The sequence below is a fragment of the Phocoena sinus genome, chromosome 7 (genome assembly GCF_008692025.1).
Source record: "Phocoena sinus isolate mPhoSin1 chromosome 7, mPhoSin1.pri, whole genome shotgun sequence".
Classification (NCBI taxonomy): Eukaryota; Metazoa; Chordata; class Mammalia; order Artiodactyla; family Phocoenidae; genus Phocoena; species Phocoena sinus.
The window spans coordinates 926,509-945,518 of record NC_045769.1 but is presented as its reverse complement, the minus strand read 5'-3'; the positions used below and the strand labels follow the sequence as shown (position 1 = coordinate 945,518).

At 63.2% G+C, this 19,010-nt stretch overlaps 2 protein-coding genes and 2 long non-coding RNA genes across 7 annotated transcripts; 2 read left to right on the top strand and 2 right to left on the bottom strand.

Moving 5' to 3' along the window:
• Positions 1–155: 155 nt before the first annotated feature.
• On the bottom strand, positions 156–3,481 carry LOC116756629. 2 transcript variants are annotated; one of them, XR_004350716.1, is made up of 3 exons: positions 3,357–3,481; positions 1,205–1,883; positions 156–372 (listed from the first exon to the last, which is right to left on the bottom strand). It is a non-coding gene; the product is annotated as an uncharacterized LOC116756629 (long non-coding RNA). The 2 variants fall into 2 exon arrangements; XR_004350717.1 differs by having other exon boundaries at positions 1,368–1,883.
• Positions 2,574–4,812, top strand: DUSP28 (dual specificity phosphatase 28). Its single transcript, XM_032637384.1, has 2 exons — positions 2,574–3,495; positions 3,720–4,812. Exons 1-2 carry the CDS (start codon positions 3,103–3,105, stop codon positions 3,846–3,848), a joined length of 522 nt encoding a protein of 173 aa, XP_032493275.1. The 5' UTR covers positions 2,574–3,102; the 3' UTR covers positions 3,849–4,812.
• A 141-nt stretch (positions 4,813–4,953) lies between these two features.
• On the bottom strand, positions 4,954–8,297 carry LOC116756631. The gene is made up of 3 exons (XR_004350719.1): positions 6,947–8,297; positions 5,286–5,433; positions 4,954–5,129 (listed from the first exon to the last, which is right to left on the bottom strand). It is a non-coding gene; the product is annotated as an uncharacterized LOC116756631 (long non-coding RNA).
• Positions 8,298–8,701: 404 nt separating this feature from the next.
• RNPEPL1 (arginyl aminopeptidase like 1) lies at positions 8,702–18,880 on the top strand. 3 transcript variants are annotated; one of them, XM_032637244.1, is made up of 11 exons: positions 8,702–9,364; positions 12,741–12,881; positions 13,426–13,559; positions 14,081–14,197; positions 14,377–14,612; positions 14,814–14,927; positions 15,307–15,419; positions 15,833–15,941; positions 16,877–17,107; positions 17,180–17,322; positions 17,909–18,880. In XM_032637244.1, the coding sequence occupies exons 1-11, from the start codon at positions 8,834–8,836 to the stop codon at positions 18,194–18,196; spliced, it is 2,157 nt and encodes a 718-aa protein (XP_032493135.1). In that variant the 5' UTR covers positions 8,702–8,833; the 3' UTR covers positions 18,197–18,880. The 3 variants fall into 3 exon arrangements, with proteins under 3 accessions (XP_032493135.1, XP_032493134.1, XP_032493136.1); XM_032637243.1 differs by having other exon boundaries at positions 8,703–9,364; positions 13,408–13,559; XM_032637245.1 differs by lacking the exon at positions 8,702–9,364 and adding an exon at positions 9,378–11,817 and having other exon boundaries at positions 13,408–13,559.
• The last annotated feature ends 130 nt before the right edge of the window (positions 18,881–19,010 follow it).

Here is a 19,010-nt window from a genome sequence, read left to right as displayed (position 1 = left end):
TCGCCTCAGCTGGCCCACAGGAAAAAGTGAGCAGATGTGTATGTGTGATCATGACTCATCGGAGGAAAGTGGATATACGTGACAGGCAGTAGGTCAGAATACAATGTTTAAGGGAGTGGGTAAAAACCTTGCTTTAAATGACTTTTTAGATCAACTGAACGATGGTTAGGTTTTTATCTTTTATCAGAATCACACGCAAGGCATGGTAACACACAGCTTCCTGTGTCTCACTCCCAGGGTTTCTGCTTCAGCACGTCCTGAGTAGGTGGACTCCTGAGAATGTGCATTGCTACCAAGTTCCCAGATGCTGCTGAAATTTGGACCACGCTTTGAAAACCACTGGGCCATGGTGTGGTGGGCAGGCGGTGTCGACTGAAAAAAGAAAAAGCACAACCTGAGAATTACGAGTTACGTTTTTTGGGGGGCAAAACGAGGACAATACCCCAGGAGGCAGCATTTCAGATAGCTCGGAGAAACTGCTCTGAACGGGTAGCGGGGAGGTCAGTACAGATGTGACTTTGGTGAAGGGGGAGTACGTGCAATCAGGCACATATTTTTTGCAGAAGGTTTCTGCTCGTCACGAGGAGCAGACGTCACCACGAGGGATTTTAGTGCTTTTCTACATAAGAGGAGAATCAAGAAGTGGGCTCGTAAAATCTTCTCCTGAAAATATCTAACCATCTGAAGAACTGTTCTGCTAGTTTTTCCTAGAGTACGGAGCGCCACATCCCTGATCTCTGCCCCGAATTCCTGTCAGGAGGTGCTGAAGGTCAGCAGCTGCATTGGCTCATAATTTAATCCTTGTAGAGGTAGATGGTCCGTGCCCATTTGCAGGTGACAAGGGAACAGAGAGAAAGGATGATGGACAGGACAAAGCAGGAGGAGCCTTGAACGCCAGGTTAAAAACAGAAGCAGCAAGACATTTTAAAACAGGAGGGCGGTGCAGTCAGATGTGTGCTCTGAGAGGTTTCAAGGCTTTTTGCCTGGGACCCATTGCAATACCCCATTTCATATCACGAGCCAGTACAAACTAACTCAAAAAATTATGAGGAAAAACTCACTGTGCTACATGCACGCACCCTAATATTTTCATGTAGTCTGTTCTTTTCTATACCATTTTACTAAAAATAAAATATAGGTCATAACCCACAAAACTGATTTCACAACCCACTAACGGATCACAACTTGCTGAGTCAGGACCGACATTCAGAAAAGCACTGCTTTAGAAAGCGGATTCCGGCTCCGGTGAGGAAGGCTGGGAGGCTCCCCTCAGGCGGCTGGTGCCAAGCCCAGAAGAGGGTGGCCCAAAGTAAACACAGCATCAAGGTGGACAGAATGGATCTGAGACACTCAGGATGACTCGTTACCGATTCATTAACTCAATGGGGTGAAGGAGTGTGAGGTTATCAGTTAAGAGTCCTTGGAACAGAAAAGCCACCTCAAATATCCAACAGTAAAGGGTGATTGGATGGCTCAGGAAACCAAACAGTCCAGAAGTTGGAGGCTCTTCAGGTTTGGTTTGATTCAGTGGCCCAACAGTATCTTCGAGGACCGTTTCTTCAGCTGTGCTTTCAACCAAGGCTGGCTTCCCTTTGTGCTCATAAGGAGAGGACAGAGGTTTCCAAGCCCCTCTCTCCTCTCTGGTTCATATGGCAGCCCAAGCCCTTTCCCGAAGCAGTCATGGGGGTATAGGCGTCACTGACTGGACGTAATCAGAAGTCCGATTCTGGCGCTCGGGGACAGGGAATCTCCACCTACTTGGATGGCTCCCGTGAACTCTGGGAAAAATGGGAATCCCATCCCAGGAAAGTCAGAATCCTTCCTTAGGCCACAGAAGAAGGAAATGGATGCTGAGAAGGCCTCTACGTAGGTGATGTCTGGACCTGTGAAGACCAGTGAAGACCTGGTTACACACCAACATTTGAATCTTTAGCTCAAGGGAGAACCCCAGGTAGCAAAACAGATCTGACAGCTACCAAAGCTTGGTGGCTTTGGCTATAACGGAGAGAATCAAGGTCACCCAGAGAGACTGTATAGGTTCATTTTGTCAGATTTATTGTGTACTCTGTGTGGGGGGGGGGCATGGGTGTACTGGAGAATAATTTCTGATAGAACGGATTGCAAATCTTAAGTAAATGATGCAGATGAAGAAGAAAAAATGTTTCCATATTATTAGAGTAGAATTGAAATGGCAATAACTAGATGCGTGCAGGACTGGAAGACAGTTAACTTTTCACTGAAACCAGCCCCTGAAAGACACTGGACCTCAGAAAAATCTAGTGAAGAGGGCTTCTTACACGGCAACTGTGTAATTAAATGGTATTAATTCTTTAAAGTTACAGTAGTAATGCAAAAAAAATAATAATTGAGAAAAATAAAAACAAAAATATTGGTCTGTGAAAAAATGATGAAAAGCTAACAGTAAGTACCTTTATTTTATATGAACCATGTTTTACAATAAAAGGGAAAATAAAATGCAGAAATCACACAGAGTGATTTATTAGTAAACAAATAAAAAGAAATGTACATAAAGCTATGCTAAAGGGCACCTCACCTGGCGATAAGGGGCCTACCTACAAAACGACGTGGCGGATACTGGTCAGTGCCCAGATGAGAATCTGCGACAGGGTCGCCTGCTCCTCTGCACACCAGCCACAACTTGAGAAGCGCACCTCCCCGAGCCCCGCCCGGCTGGAAACCTCCGCGTTCGCAGGGACAGGCACCAGCTACTCTCAGATCTCCCGGCTTGCAGCCTGCGGGGCTCTGGTATCCAGCGAGGGGAGGCCCATTCCTCCCAGCAACCCGAACCCGCCCACCTCACTGCGGCCAATCAGACTCTTCCGATGGCCACCAGGCCAGCCAACGGCCGCAACCCCCAGCCTCAGCCAATCAGAGGAGGCCTCTCCCGTTTAGACCTGACCAATGAGGAGGCGGCCAGGGCTTTGCGGGCGTGCCCGCTCGTGCACAACCACTACAGGGCCCACCCCGGGGTGGGGGGGGGGGGGACGGGCGCCCCTCAGAGGCCTCTAGGACCCGGGGGCGCCCGGCCGGCCTCCCGACGGCCCAAAATAGACACCCGTGCTGGGGGCCCGAGAGCCGGTCATGGACGCGGAGCAAGCCGGACGCCGCGGGGCCACCAAGGCCGCCCCGCCGCCGTTCGTGCGCGTCGCCCCCTCGCTCTTCCTCGGGAGCGCGAACGCCGCGGCCGCCCCGGAGCTGCTGGAGCGCGCGGGCGTCACCCTATGCGTCAACGTTTCGCGCCAGCAGCCCGGCCCCCGCGCGCCCGGCGTGACCGAGCTGCGCGTGCCCGTATTCGACGACCCGGCTGAGGACCTGCTGGCGCACCTGGAGCCTACCTGTGCCGCCATGGAGGCCGCGGTACGCGCCGGTGGTGCCTGCCTCGTCTACTGCAAGAACGGCCGCAGCCGCTCGGCCGCCGTCTGCACCGCCTACCTCATGCGTCATCGCGGCCTCACGCGGGAGCGGGCCTTCCAGGTAGGGCGGGATTTTCTCGTGGCGGGGCTTCCGGCGGGGAGAGGCGGGGCCTTCTGGGAGGGGCGAGGCTCTAGGCAGGGGCGGGGCTTCGAGGAGGGCCCGCTCGTGGGGGCGGGGCTTCGAGGAGGGCCCGCTCGTGGGGGCGGGGCCTCCGGGCGTTGGGAACGCCGGCGGAGCTTGCAGCCGACGCTGCGCGGTATCTAATCAAAGCCTCTCGTTTGCAGATTGTAAAGAGCGCCCGCCCGGTGGCCAAGCCCAACCCGGGCTTCTGGTCCCAGCTCCAGAAGTACGAGGAGGCCCTTCAGTCGTGGTCCCGCCTGCCGGGGGAGCCCTCGGGCCCGACTGAGCCCTAATGGGCCAGCCCTTGAGGACGGCCCAACCCCAAAGCGGGGCGCTTGGAGTTTCCTGCAGCCTCGGGGTGGGAAGAGGTAGTTCATGCACTGACTGGGGGGGTGGTCTGTCCTCTCCTGCCTCACGTCCCACGGATTTTTTATTTTCTGCAACTTCCTGAAGGTCTCTGTCCCGCCTTGACGGTAGGGCAGGGGTGTGTCCGCCGAGGAGAGAACTGAGAACCGTACCTCCCCTCGTCAGCATGTTTATTACACAGAGCTTGGTCAGGAACATCAAAACCACTTGAGGAATTTTAGCCAGAAACACATTTACTACAGAGAGATGGAGGCCAGGGAGCCAAGGTCAGGAGATGGGGAAGTACAGGAGTCATGGAGACCCGCCACCCTGTTCCTGGCTGCCTGCCACTCTGATGTGGGTGGCTTCTGGGGGGCTGCTGGCAGAACCTGATGCCTGCCACCTGCTCAAGCCACAGTGGCTTTCCCAAACCTCACACTGGCCCTGTCACAAAACGCAACATGCGATTCAGCTGGGGAGGGCCCAGTTTCCAGACTTGTAGCTGCTGTGACACAGAGTGAGGGTTCGAGGCTGTGTGACAGACCACCCAATGTGGGCGCCCTTGGGGGTCTCAGTGTCCGTACCCACCTCCTACCTTACTGGCCTCCCAGTTTCAGCAACAGCAATGAGTCCCAGCCTAACATCCTGCAGCCAAGGTCATGTCAACAATGCAATGACCACCCATGTCTCTGGGCCTGTTGATTCCTCTTCTGGCTCAGAGGCACCCTGCCTGGACACACTACAGCCTGAAGACTACACTAGAAAACTAATCACCACCAACACTCCTTAAATAAGATAGTGGGGAAAGAGTAAAGGAAAAATTGGGTAACACATATGAGTTACAGATAATATAATCCCTGGTTTATATACATAACAAGGTTATGAATAAAATACTGTAGTTGATGTTTATCATTTTCCTTGACCCTCAGCCAATGCCTCAGGTCCTGGTCTTTCCTAGTCGGGTGTCTGATGAGCCCTGAGTGGTCCTGCCCGCACTGGCGCTCTGGCCTCCGTGACCTCTGCAATACAACCGAGGAGTACTGGGAGGCATCAGGAGAATGCCCTGAGTTCCAGCATACTCCTCCTGGCCCCCTGAGCAGCAGCAAAGCCCTGCTGCCCCTTGAAAGTCAGGATCAGGGAATTCCCTGGCGGTCCAGTGGTTAGGAGTCGGTGCCTTCACTCCTGGGACCCAGGTTCAATCCCTGGTCAGGGAACTAAGATCCTGCAAGCTGCATGGTGCGGCCAAAAAAAAAAAAAAAAAAAGAGTCAGGATCAGTCACCTCACCCAGCAGAGCAACTCCCGATTTGAGGCTTGTGGAGCCCCAGATGGTGAAGTGGTGTCTCAGCCTCCCGTCCAGCTGTGTCCCCAAATGGAAGCATCCTACCTGCAGATGAAGACCTCTGACCCAGCAGAGCCTGAAGTTGTGGGGATGGGAAGCTCACACTCTGCGAGTGACGCACTGGAGTGGTTGTGAAAGGGTCTTCCTCCTCCCCAACCCTCTTGCACATCTGGGCTCCCAGCTGTGACGGTCCCTGGCTCAGAGCATACACCACACCCTGCAGGTCAGCACCCAGCCCGGTGCGATGTCACCAATCAGCAGCCCCCATGTCCAAGAGCCATAGCCCTCGTCATAACCCAAATGCAGCTCTTCGTGGCTAACCCGACTTTCACACATTTTTGGAAGGCTTGCCAGCTGCCACTTACTCGCCACAAGCCCCTCATAGCTCGTGTCACTTTTCATCAACCCCATAAACAAGCTCCTGCTGTTGCCTCCACGTGGCAGGTGAGGCTCCGGTGGCTCCGTCTGTAACCTCAGGTGAGCTGAGCGGTTTGCCCAGCTAGGAGGTCAGGAGCCAGGACCTGAGCCCACGTTTCTACCCCGTGTGCTCATGGCATCCTTGCTGGCACACCCCCTCACCTGCTGACCTGGCCCTGGGTGACAGGGCTGCCAGGATGTCAGAGCCCGGGCCAGGCTGAAGGACATCTGTGGGTCCCATCAGCCTTTTGTCCCACCAGCTCCATTCTGAGAACCATCCAGCTTCGGCTGCCACCAGAGGCCCAGGTATCCCTAGGACCTCTGACCCAGGGACAACACAGCCCCCAGCTGAACACCACAGGCTTGCTGGAAGCCCTCCTGCCTCCGTGTCCACCTGCTGGCAAGTGAGGCCAGGGACCCACTCCCCTCCCAGTGCCAGCGCACTTGAATAGGGGTACCTAGTCCACGTGCATCAGGGGAGAGCTGGGGTGCAGGCGGAGTGTCAGCTGCATCAGCCCACCCAAGCCAGCCAGCGTTTGGTCATCAAAAGGCTGGTGTATGAAAATTCCTATGGGAGAAGCCCCAGCCTCTAGCAGTCCCGGCTTTCAGGTTCCTCTCCCCTAAGTGGTTTGGGGTGGGGTGACAGGAGGACTGTGCTGTAGCCACCCTGGACCTTTGTCAGCAGGCAGTGCCCCCATCCCCCAGCACTGAAGGCGCTGTCCTCTGCAGGACAGGGACAGGGTGGAGAGTGGAGACGACCCCTGTGGCCCGCACAGTTCACAAATGCCTTGGTGGGCTGCCTTTAATACCATAGAACAGGTCTGTTTGCTCCCGTAAGACTGGCTTGTGTTGATTCCTTACAAAAATGTGGGGTGGGGCTTCCCTGGTGGCACAGTGGTTGGGAGTCCGCCTGCCGATGCAGGGGACGTGGGTTCGTGCCCCGGTCCGGGAGGATCCCACATGCCGTGGAGCGGCTGGGCCCGTGAGCCATGGCCGCTGAGCCTGCGCGTCCGGAGCCTGTGCTCCACAGCGGGAGAGGCCACAGTGGTGAGGGGCCCGCGTACCAAAAAAAAAAAAAAATGTGGGGTGGAAGGCACCGCCCCCTGCTGGGGGTGGGTGGGCAGAAGTGGTAACAGCTCCTCTGGACCTGCAGGACTGCCCCATTCCACCCCTTCCGTGTGCAGAACTGGCCGCTGGGAGGTGCCCAGGAGAGAAGGGATGAGACCCAATCCCTGCTCACCCAAGTCCAGGGGACCAGGAGGGCGAGAAGCCCCCTGATGTTAACTTACCCCGAGTGTGCAGGTGGCTGGTAGACCTGCCTGCGGGTCCCTAGGGCAGGCTAGTGTGGGTGCCCACACACGGTCCTCTTGAAAGTCTTCTGACTCCAGCCCCACCGGCCTGGTGGGGGGTGGGTGGCTCCAAAAGGCTGGTCAAACTGGGAGTGCCATCTAAAGCACTCTGCCCTTGGCACCTGGGCAGGCGCTGGGCCACCTGAAGGCCTCGAGGACTGATCAGACCCCAGTTCTCTTCCCTCTTGAGTCTCGGACACAGGACTGAAACCCCTCCTCCAGGTGACTGGCGAGTTTGGGGTGGGGACCCGACAAGGAGATTGTGTTCCCCCAGCTAAGATGGCACATAGGAAAAACTGAAGAGGTGCCTCAGTGCAGGTGCTCTGAATCAGTGAACATGTGTCCTGCCACTCAGCCGTCCTTCCCACCCAGCCCCCCACCCGGGGAGGAGGGCAGGCAGGATCACATGGGTGACAGATTGGATACTGAGCCCAGAAGGATCAAACGCTACTCGGGGACGCCATCGAGGTCAAGTGCATTGTGAGTCAGGCCCCAACTGTGCCACAGGGAGACTGATCAGGGGAGAGAGGTGGGTGGGATTCCAGGCCAAAAAGCCCCTTCTCCCTAAGGGTCTGACTTCTTACGTGATGATGACAGCAACATCTTGGTGGCCCCTCTGGTTCCATGGCTTCGAGATCCCCCTGATGCTAGGTCTTTGCGCACCCTCGCTGGTCTGCAGGCATCCCCTCTGGGCTTAAGTCTCTGGACAGGCCTGGGCGAGGTGGAATGGGGACAGGCAGGCCACGTCCTGTTACTGCCCAGCACTCACCTATACAATCTTCCTCCAGGGCCCCAACAGGCCCTAAGGCAGCACTGTCCAGCACAACTTTCTACAATGATGGGATATCTGCTCTGTCGAGGATGGCTACCACTAGCCAGACACTATCCTCCAAACACACACGGAGACCTTGAAATACGTCTAGTGCAACTGAGAAACTGAACTTCTAATTTAATTTAAATCTAAATAGCTACAATAATCTGACAGCACAGCCTTAAGGTTCTTGAGCACCGCCATGTACCATATGGCACGTAACACCACTGGTCTCACAGGGGAGTGGGTCGGGTGTATGGAAATCATTCCATCGTTCCATCATTCCCCGGGACCAGAGATTCCCGAATGGACGAATAACACTGAGTTCCAGACGCCACACTTCCCAGCTTCCCTCACCCAGGTGTCCCAGCAGTCGCTGCCCCAGGAACCGGGCCCGCAGCATCGCTGAAGGATCGGGCATCCTGACTCCCGGGGTCTCCCAGACGCGAGCCGCGTAGGAAGCGCAAAGGGGTGGGGAGACCGCAGGGCCACTCCTCCGCCCGGCGCGCCCCGGACCCCGAACACACAGCGTCCCGCCCCTCACCCCCAACTCCCGCTTTCCCCACCTCCCAGCACAGTGCCCCGGCCACCTGCACACGGCAGCCGCAGCCCCATGCACCGCACCCGGCTCTCGGCCTCAGCCCTGGCACAGCGCCCCCGGCCCCAACACAGCGCCCCCGGCTCCGCTGTCCCCCCGCCCCGCACAGCGCCCCGGGCTCGCGGTCCTAGCCCCGCTCTCGGCTACTCGGTCTCCCGCTTCACAGCGCCCCCGCTCACTGCGCCCCCGGCTCCCCGGTCTCCCCGCGCACAGCGCCCCCGGCGGCGGCCGAGCGGAGCCCGAGCGGGGCGGCGCACGGCGCGGGGCCGGGCCGGGCGGCTCCCGGCGCGACTTCCTGTTGTGCCCTCGCCCCGCCGCCGCCGCTGCTGCCGCTGCCGCCGCCGCCGCCGCCGCCCCTCACCCGCTCCCCGCGGCCGGGCGCGGCCGCCGCCCATGGATTTCACCTAGCGCGGCGGCCATGGCGGCGCAGTGCTGCTGCCGCAAAGCGCCCGGCGCCGAGGCCGCGCCCGCGCGTCCGCCGCCCGAGCCGCCGCCCGCCCTGGACGTGGCCTCGGCCTCCAGCGCGCAGCTCTTCCGCCTCCGCCACCTGCAGCTGGGCCTGGAGCTGCGGCCCGAGGCGCGCGAGCTGGCCGGCTGCCTGGTGCTCGAGCTGTGCGCGCGGCGCCCCGCGCCCCGCGCGCTCGTGCTCGACGCGCACCCGGCCCTGCGCCTGCATTCGGCCGCCTTCCGCCGCGCTCCCGCCGCCGCCGCCGGCGAGCCACCCTGCGCCTTCGCCTTCGCTGCACCCGGGCCGAGTCCCGCGCCGCCGCCCCCGCTGCCCGCCTTCCCCGAGGCGCCCGGCGCGGAGCCCGCATGCTGCCCGTTGGCCTTCAGGGTGGACCCTTTCACGGACTACGGCTCCTCGCTCACCGTCACGCTGCCGCCTGAACTGCAGGCGCACCAGCCCTTCCAGGTCATCCTGCGCTACACCTCGACCGACGCCCCCGCCGTGAGTACCCCCCCCAACGCCGGGTGGGCGCTGGGGCGGTGGGCTGGTCGCCGGGTCGTTTCCAGGTGGTTTCTCCCCGCGCTGCCGCCAGGCTAGGGGGGCGTTAATGTGGGCTCTGCGCCTGAGGCACCTGCGGAGAGATGGGGCCGGCCTGGCACTTCCCCACCTGGCTCCGGAGTCCTGTCCAGGTGCCTGCAGTGCTTCCCAGCTGGTGCCCGGGGAGCCCTCAGGAACCTTGGACCGAGCGAGAGCCTGGGTGCTGGCCCTGGACCGTGGGGACAGGGGACAGCATGCCACCACGGGAAGCCTCTCCTTCCAGGTGTGCGGGGGCTGTCCCTGCCTGGGGACAGGGACAGCTTCTGGTGAGCACACGCCACACCATACATCTGAGGGAGCCTGGCACTGAGAAGCAGGCCAGGCAGTGTCCGATGTGGAAGGGCCTCCGTGTGACCTGGCCTTCAGAGGACTGTTCCCTGGAAGTGGCAAGAGGGACGGACCTGCCGGAGTGGGAGGCGGAGAGGCCCGGGTTGGCTCTAATGCTTCAGGCCCCGTGGGGACTGGCGGGTGCGGCGGCAGGGTTGCCCTGTGTCCCCAACACAGACACACGTAGGCTCTGCAGGGCTTTGGACGCGGAGCATTTGCCGCCCCGGGGGCTCAGCAGGAAGGCTGCGTGGCCCAGGCTGGGTGCTGTGGCTGCAGCACCCCTCCACCGTAGGAGGGCTTTCAGGATGGAGCAGGGCCTTCCGTTCTGGAAGCATGGGGGTTCCTGGGTCTCCGTGTGGACAGCACGCTTGTGACACTGCCCTCCCTCCAAACACACACACACACAACATACACGTAGCTCTGGGAGGCCCCAGAAGTTTCCATGTGTCAGCGCCCACGGCATGTAAATGGATACGGTGACGCACAGGTGGCACAGAGGCACCAGGTCAGGAGCCATCAAGGTGACATCTGGACAGGAAGAGCCCAGAGCAGACACACACCTATGGGCTTCCTGCATGATTCCCAGGAGCCCTCAGCTGCCACCTCACCTCCTTTGTGAGCTTCCGTGGGTGTGCTGGCCTGGCCCCTGGCCTGCTGGGTTGGCACCTGCTGGGGTAGCCTGGATCTCTGACAGCGGCATGTATGCCTCCCACCACAGCCGTGAGAACAAAGGGGTGTGATCCTCCCGGACCTTGATCTGTGAACTTGGTGCCCATGTGTCTGGTCCACCCAAGACTGGCAGAGTGGTGGGACGAGGGCCCATAACAGGCCACCCTTGCTAGCCTGATCGTATCCCCAGAAGCCTGACCGTGGGGGCCTGTCCCCAGCATGAGCCAAGGGCTACCTGCAGAAGCACTGCCGGGGGAGTCTCATGAAATGCAGATTCCTGGGTCCCAGCCCCAGGAAGCTCTGTGGCAGGGCCCAGGAGTCTGCATTTTTGAACAGGCTCCCCAGACAGGCCTTCTAAACATCTGGGGCAGCCCTAGGGGTCAGCAGAAAAGGAAGATACCACCGCACACTCCTCACCGTGACAGGACAGACAAAGCGGCCCAAAGGAAGTTTTAAAGACGTCTGTGAACGCTGACAGTGGTCTGGCTGGGTCTGCAGGAACTGGATAGGCAGCCCTGCCGAGCCTGGGCGTCTGCTAAGATCTGGGGTCTGCAGGAGAGGCAGACCCCTCCTGGGTCTGGGGTCTGGGGTTTGTGGGGTAGGGAGCCCCACTGGGTCTGGGGTCCTCCACCTCTGTGGTCTCAGCATGGACAACTCCCAGTGGCAAGCAACTGTGGATACCATCAGCTGTGGTTTGCTCAGACCTGTCACTTGCAGGGGGCTAGGGTCCTTCCATAACGGCCCTGGGAGAACCTGCGTGCGCTCGGTCACTGAAGTGGGGACACGGAACAGTCCAGTTGGCTTCAATGATCGTGTCGTCCCGGCAGAGGGGGCGTGAGAACAGATTTGGGGCCCCACAGAATGACTGCGGTTGGGTTGGGGGAACTCCCCCAGGCTCCGTGCTGACCTTCCTGGAGACCCTGGAATGTTTGGCCGGAGTTGAGAGGGGGTGTCTTGAAATGGCCCTAGAGAGGCTGGGGGCAATGATGGGCACGAGGGTGCGAGGGAGGGCTCCCTAGTGGGGGTGGGGCCTGGCCTTGGCATCTGGGGGGAGGTTGGCTGAGAGGGCGACAGTGTCCGGCAGGCGTGGAAGCAGGTAGGTGGCACGGCACCGAAGAGCACCCCCATCCTCGGCCTCCCTGGGCCACCGGCGCTGTGCGGTGGAGGCATCTTCCATGCAGGGGCCGTTTCCTTGTGCAGAAGCCCTGAAGGGCATCCTCCCCGCTTCTGCCCTGAGCCCACGCCCACCCCTGATGGCTGCCCTTCCCGAGGACACCGAGTGTGGTGTCAGGTTCTGTGCGGAGGTCCTCGTCCATCCTGCAGATGAGCGAGGCACCCACCAGTGCCGCCCCGCCCGGGAGGTGGGTGGCTGGGCGCTGGTGGCCGCTGCGGGGTCTGTCCACAGTGCTCCGGCCGTGGCCCCAGCGGCCCTCCCCCCGGGCTGCTCCTGTCCCGCGCGTCCTCTCCGAGAGCCCAGCCTGAGCTCCCTGCCCACGGGCCCTGGCCGGGAGCCCTTCTCCCCCTGGGGGATCCCTCCCTGTGAGGCTGCCCCATTTCCAGGGGTGGCCCTGGGCTCAGGCGCACGTGGGGGTCACCAGGAAGCACTGCTTTCCCCACACGTCCACATTCCCGGCTCCCTTTCCCGGCTGAGACCGGGTTCGCGCCTGCCTGCGAGAATTGGACTCAGGTGCTCTGACCGTCTCAGTCTCCCTCTGGCAGCTGGCGTGAGGGGCACAGGCTGGGGGACTCCCTGGGTGCCTGGCCTCCCACCTGGAGAGAGGCCTGGCCCTGGTGGCGAAGCACAGGCCACACTCTGTGTCAGCCACCCTGCCTGCCCAGGGTGGGCAAGCGATGGTGCCCAGGAGCTGCTGTTGGCCCTGGACGAGCCCAGTCGGGCCATCCCCTCCTGGGCCGTTCCTCATTCCCTCCCTCTCCAGCCGCTGCCCCAGCAGCCCTGAGCCTGGAAGCCTGAGCGGGACAGGGGGGTTGGGGCCACTTCCCAAGGCCTTGCCCTCTCCAGAAACTCTGCCTAGCTTTCAGGAATCAAGGCTGGGCTGGCAGGGAGGGGTGTTCTGGCGTCCCCACGTGCTGCTCTCTGTGGGGCAGGGCCCCCAGGCTCCCCCCATTCCCTGTGTGCCTCAGGTGCCCCCGCCTCACTGGTACGGTGAGGGCCGTCAGCCAGCAGCCCTGGTCTCCAGGAGGCCTCAGCCCACGTGATGGGGAGGGCGTCAAGGGCCAGAGCCCAGGGGCCGTCGGCTGATACCCTGCCCACTGCCCACTGCAGATCTGGTGGCTGGACCCAGAGCTGACCTATGGCAGTGCCAAGCCCTTCGTCTTCACCCAGGGCCACTCCGTCTGCAACCGTTCCTTCTTCCCGTGCTTCGACACGCCCGCCGTCAAGTGCACCTACTCGGCCGTCGTCAAGGTCAGCGCCCACCAGCAGGCCCCGCTCCGCGCTCTTACCTGCCCGAGCCTGGCCCCGGCTGCCACCGGGACCACTGCTCTAGGAGGAGCCCACCCTCCTCACTGTGCAGGAGGGGGCAGCCTGATAGGGTCGGGGTCCTGGACCCAGGATGAGCCAATAGGACCCTGACGAGGGGAGGGCACAGACGGAGTCGCTGGGTCCCAGGGCTCCTGGCCTGAGCGTGGCAGCACCCCTACGCCCACCCGACTCCCGACTGGGGCAAGAGGTGTGCAGACCAGGAGCGTGGGGTTCCCCGAATAGTGTGGGGGGACCCCTGATGGGGCTGAGAGGGTCCCCGACAGTGACGTGGCTACCTGATCCAGGTGGCAGGGCTTCCCGTCGGGGACGTGGTGTTCCCTACCATGGATGTGGGGCTTCTGACCGGGCTGTGGAGTTCCCACTGGGGACACGGGGTGCCCTGGCAGGGCGTGGGGATCCCCATCGAGGACACGGGGTGCCCTGATGGGTGGGGCCTCCTCGAACACAGGCCCCGTCGGGGGTGCAGGTGCTGATGAGTGCCACACAGAGCACCTACGTGGAGGAGGAGGGCGTCTACCGCTTCCACATGGAGCACCCCGTGCCCGCCTACCTCGTGGCCCTCGTGGCCGGGGACCTCCAGCCGGCAGACATCGGGCCCAGGTAGGGCCGCCTCTTACTTCCTGCAGCTGCTGCCCGGAGTCCAGGCCTCGGGGAGATCCTACCGTGGGCTGCGTGTGCGGCCCGCGTCTGCAGCCGCCCGCCGGAGGACCCCACGTGCCACGGCGCTGCTCCCCGGGGCCGCCGCTGTCAGTGAGAGAGGAGCTTGCTCACTCCCGTGCACCCCCAGACCCGGAGGCTGGGCTTCCGGCCTCCCCAGCGCCCTGCGCAAGCCGGTCCCCCTGCCGGGCCGGGCTGCCACTGGACGTAGCCTCACACCTGTGCGGGCTCCCTCGACTCAGAAACAGAAGGAGCCAGCGGCCCCTCGCGTGTGGCCCGGCCCCCACTGCGGGCAGGGCCTGCGTGGTGGCAGTGAGTGAGGCAGGGCGGCGGGCAGCGGCTGGGCGGTGGACCAGGCCAGACTAGGTGCAGGTGGTGTTCCAGCCCAGAAGCAGAGGGAAGGCCTAGTGGGGTGAGAGGGATGGGGACTGGCCGGCCCCCACCCACCCTCGCCCCTGTGACAGGAGCCGCGTGTGGGCTGAGCCATGCCTCCTGCCCACGGCCACCAGCAAGCTGTCCGGCGCGGTGGAGCAGTGGCTGAGCGCAGCCGAGCGCCTCTACGGGCCCTACCTGTGGGGCAGGTACGTTCCGGGGCTCCTGGGAGCCTGGCTGACTGTAGGAGGGCTCAGAGGGCAAGTCCCCACCCTACCGGGAAGCAACGGGAGCCCGTGGTGGGGGGCCTTGTCTGACCTCCTGGGAAGGAAGTGATGCTCACTGCCCGGGCCCCGGCCCTCTCACGGTCACCCCCCACCCTGGGCAGGTATGACATCGTCTTCCTGCCCCCCTCCTTCCCCATCGTGGCCATGGAGAACCCCTGCCTCACCTTCATCATCTCCTCCATCCTGGAGAGTGACGAGTTCCTGATCATCGACGTCATCCACGAGGTGGCCCACAGCTGGTTCGGCAACGCCGTCACCAACGCCACATGGGAGGAGATGTGGCTGAGCGAGGGCCTGGCCACCTACGCGCAGCGCCGCATCACCACCGAGACCTACGGTACCGCCCGGGCTGGGGCAGGGGCGGCGGGGCCACCGCCGGGGCCATCCGGGCACTGTGTGAGGGGCTGGGAGCCCAGCCTGGCCCCCGGGGAGCGGCCCCCCTGCCGTGCGTGTGTCCAGCCGGGTGGCCAGGGGTCATCTCCACAAGGCTCAGGGCAGGGAGCCGCAAGGGCAGCAGCCTCACCCCTGCCCCGTCCAGGCGCTGCCTTCACCTGTCTGGAGACAGCCTTCCGCCTGGACGCCCTGCACAGGCAGATGAAGGTCCTCGGCGAGGACAGCCCAGTCAGCAAGCTGCAGGTCAAGCTGGAGCCAGGTACCCACTCCCACCGGCCCTGCCCCGGGCCCTGGACACGTCATCCTGCAGGGCCTCCTTGCCCAGCCCAGGCTAACTCTGGCCGGGCGTCCCTGTCCCCACCGTGGCATCCCCGCAGAGGCCAGGTCAGGGGCCCCTCAGCCTGCCACCGCCTCTCACAGGCTCTGAGCACCCGTCACCGTGGTGTGTGGACCGAGGTCTCCACCGAGGCCCCCCGGGTAAGGCGGGCCCCGTCTCCACACTCCTAGGACATCTAGATGTGAGGGACGGCGGCCCTCAGCGCTTCCCGTTCACAGCACCTGACCGCCATCCTGCCCCCGTCCCTCGGGACATGGGAGGGTCAGGGCACCGCCCAGAGCCACGGGTGTTCCCCTTGCAGGGGTGAATCCCAGCCATCTGATGAACCTGTTCACTTACGAGAAGGGCTACTGCTTCGTGTACTACCTGTCCCAGCTCTGCGGGGACCCCCAGCGCTTTGACAGCTTTCTCCGAGTGAGCAGCCGCCTCCCCGAGACAGGCCCCGTACGCCCCCCACTTCTCTGCCCCAACTCCCAGGGCTGCCCTTCTCTCCTGGTGGTGAGGATGGAGTGGCGGGGGCCTGTGAGCGGAGCTGGGACGCGGCCTTCTCTCCGGGCAGTGCCTGGGGTGCTTCCTCCTCTCCGTCCCTCCGTCCCTCCCTCCCTCCCTCCCTCCCTCCCTCCCTCCCGGTTTTGACCACTTGGCTGGGCCCGTGGGGCAGCAGTGGGTGCGTCCGCGCCACCCTGCGCCCTGCACACCGCTCTGTACAGACGCCTCGGTGCGGCGGCCCTTTCCAGCTGTGCGGGCCCCAGCTGTGGCGCGGGTGGTGGGATGGGGATGGTGTGCCCAGCCCCCAGGCCTGCCGAGCCCTGCCCCTGCCCCAGCAGGCCTACGTGGAGAAGTACAAGTTCACCAGCGTGGTAGCCCAGGACCTGCTGGACTCCTTCCTGGCCTTCTTCCCGGAGCTGAAGGAGCAGAGTGTGGACTGCCGGGCAGGTGAGGCCCACCGCCTGCCACGGGTCTGCAACCGGCTAGCCCCTCGGCCTGCCAGGGAGGCGGCGGGTGTGTGGGCTCCACCGCACAAGATGACCCCTCTGCCTGGAAGAAATTCCCTCAGGTTCATCCATCCTTCCTGCAGCCACCCTCGCTGGACAGTGTGGGCCTCGGGCTGGACGCTATAGGAACAGAGAGGAGGGTGTGCTTCCCAGCATGGAGGTGGTACTTAGGCCAGGCAGACCTGATTAAGCAGTCCCAGAAAAAGGTCTCTGGAAACTGTGCAAAGGGCCTGGGGCAGGATCTGCGACACGGAGAGAGGTTTGCCTGAGAGCTAGCTCAAGGCAGCTGGCCTGCTTGTGAGGCTCGTGGGGCTGTCCCTGGTCCAAGGGCTTGGGGGCCAAAGAAGAGACTGGAGTGTCTGACGTCTGGGAGAAGCCAGAGCTTGCTATAGGGCAGTGAGGTGTGGCTGGGAGGTGTGGGCAGGGGGACCCTGTGTTTGGGAAGGTTTGGTAGGTGCTCCAAGGGCTTTTGGGAGCGGGCGATGGGCAGAACCTGCCCCCACGGCTGCCCAGCTCCAGGGTTTTAAAGCAGGAACATCCTTTTCCCAGGGTGGTGCCCCCTACCCCCTCGTGGGGCACAGCCTCTTCCGCCGCCTCCCTTCCAAGGGTTTACAGTGCCTCGTTGTCTTCTACCCAGGAGAGGCGTGGAGGGGCCGGGGGTCCCTCAGTAACCAGCTCGAGCCTCTGTGTGCCCCTTCGCCGAAGCCACCCCAGTGGTTTGGAGTGGCAGGGGCTAGAGGTGACCCCGGCCGTCCCCAGACGGCCCCCGCCCTCGGGGCTCCCAGGCCCGGAACAGTCACACCCAGGCACACCCTCGGGGTCTGGGGTCTCCCGGGCAGGCCTGCTCGGGACCCCAGGGTGGTGTCTTCCCTGCAGGGCTGGAGTTTGAGCGCTGGCTGAATGCCACAGGTCCCCCGCTGGCCGAGCCAGACCTGTCTCAGGGATCCAGCCTGACCCGGCCTGTGGAGGCCCTCTTCCAGCTGTGGACCGCGGAGCCCCTGGACCAGGCGGCCGCATCCGCCAGCACCATCGACATCTCCAAGTGGAGGACCTTCCAGACAGCGCTGTTCCTGGACCGGCTCCTGGACGGGTCCCCGCTGCCCCAGGGTGAGTCCTGCAGCCACCGGGGTGGTGGGGGAGGGGAGGGGACGGCTGGCCTGACCTGCCCGTGGCCGGCAGAGGTGGTGATGAGCCTGTCCAAGTGCTACTCCTCCCTGCTGGACTCGATGAATGCCGAGATCCGCATTCGCTGGCTGCAGATCGTCGTCCGAAACGACTACTACCCCGACCTCCACAGGGTCCGGCGCTTCCTTGAGAGCCAGGTGCACCCACCAGCGTGGGCCCGCCCCTCCCCTCCCCTCCCCCCCTCCCCTCCCCCCCCTCCCCCCTCCCCTCCCCTCCCCCCTCCCCTCCCCCCGCCCCTCCCCTCCCCCCCGCCCCTCCCCTCACCCTCCCACCCCTCCCCTCCCCCCCCCCGCCCCCGCCCACTCAGACTGGGCATCCCAGAGAATGGGGTGGGGAAGACGTGGCATCGGGGCTGGCAGTGGGGGGAAGAGCACAGACCCCACCGGGCCTTGGGGCGGTGGTGCCCGAGGGCCAGGCCGGGAGCAGAGTCCGGGGTGGGGGTCTGGGCCCACTGGGCCCTGGGCGTGGACAGCCGGCACATCTGAGCTCCTCAGAGGCCCTAGGACCCCAGGCCTGCCGGGGCCCGGCCTCCCCACTCCCCAGACCTGTCCCCTGGCAGCGCCCCCCCTAGCCCGAGCTCCCTGGAGATGGGGCCTCCACAGAGGCCTGCAGTGGTGGAGGCAAGGACAGTGGGGCCCCTGCTGCGGCAGTGTGACTGCAGCCCTGGGGCCCGTGGGTGGGAGGGGCCGCTGAGCAGCCAGTGTGACAAGCGGACGCCCGCAGATGTCCCGCATGTACACCATCCCGCTGTACGAGGACCTCTGCACCGGCGCCCTCAAGTCCTTCGCCCTGGAGGTCTTCTACCAGACGCAGGGCCGGCTGCACCCCAACTTGCGCCGGACCATCCAGCAGATCCTGTCCCAGGGCCTGGGCCCCGGCACAGAGCCCAGCGTGGAGCAAGGCGGGGCCGGAGCGGACTCGGAGGCGGACACAGACGCACCAGCCCTGCTGCTCGGGGACGAGGCCCCCGGCAGCGCCATCTCTCTCAGGGATGTCAACGTGTCTGCCTAGCCCTGACTGCTCGACACCACGATTGTGCCTTCCGGGCCTCGGCCCACCGTGACCGTGCCCCAGCCTGGCCCGCGCACCCCTCCTGCAGGCTCTCTGGGGGCACCCCCGGGGCCGGCCAAGGCCTGGGGACCTGGTCCCCGCAGCCCTCTTGCACTGCAGGCCTGGAGCGGCCAGCACACGCCACACCCTCCTGTCTCAACACTGACTGCCAGGTGCTGCCCCTGGGTCGATGGCGACCGCCACACCGTGCCTTACATCTGCCGGGGGCCTGGGCCATGCTGTCCCCCCAGCGTGCTTCCTGCCCGCGGACCCCGCACCCCACCCCCGGGGATGGCAGCCTCGGTTGGCCTCCAGCAGAGGACGCAGACATGCCCTCCATGTGGGGGGCAAGGGACACCGAGTAAAGGGTGGATGTCCCTGGGGAGGGGCCCCCCGGAAAGCCTTAGCTCCTCAGGGAACACGGGATCCCAGGCCCCAGGGGGAGTGGGACAGGACAGTCTGTCTCGAGGCTGCCTGGGGCCAGTGCAGCAATAACACACAGGGAGGGACAGGCGGCGCTGGTGCTCTTTCTAGGCCCACCCTGCTGGAAGAGGCCTGGGGAGCCCAGTGCTTAGAGCCGGGCCCCCCGGGGGACCACTGTGCAGGGTCACCGTGACTGTCCCATTAAACCTCCACTGCAAACTACCTCCCGGCCTGTTCGTCCCAGCTCCTTCACACCTGCCCAGCTGCCATGGGGCGGGGTCCTGAGCTGGTCACCACCAGACACGCAGGCCAGAGGCCGGAGGGGCTGGGTCGTGCTGAGGCTCTTCTCTGC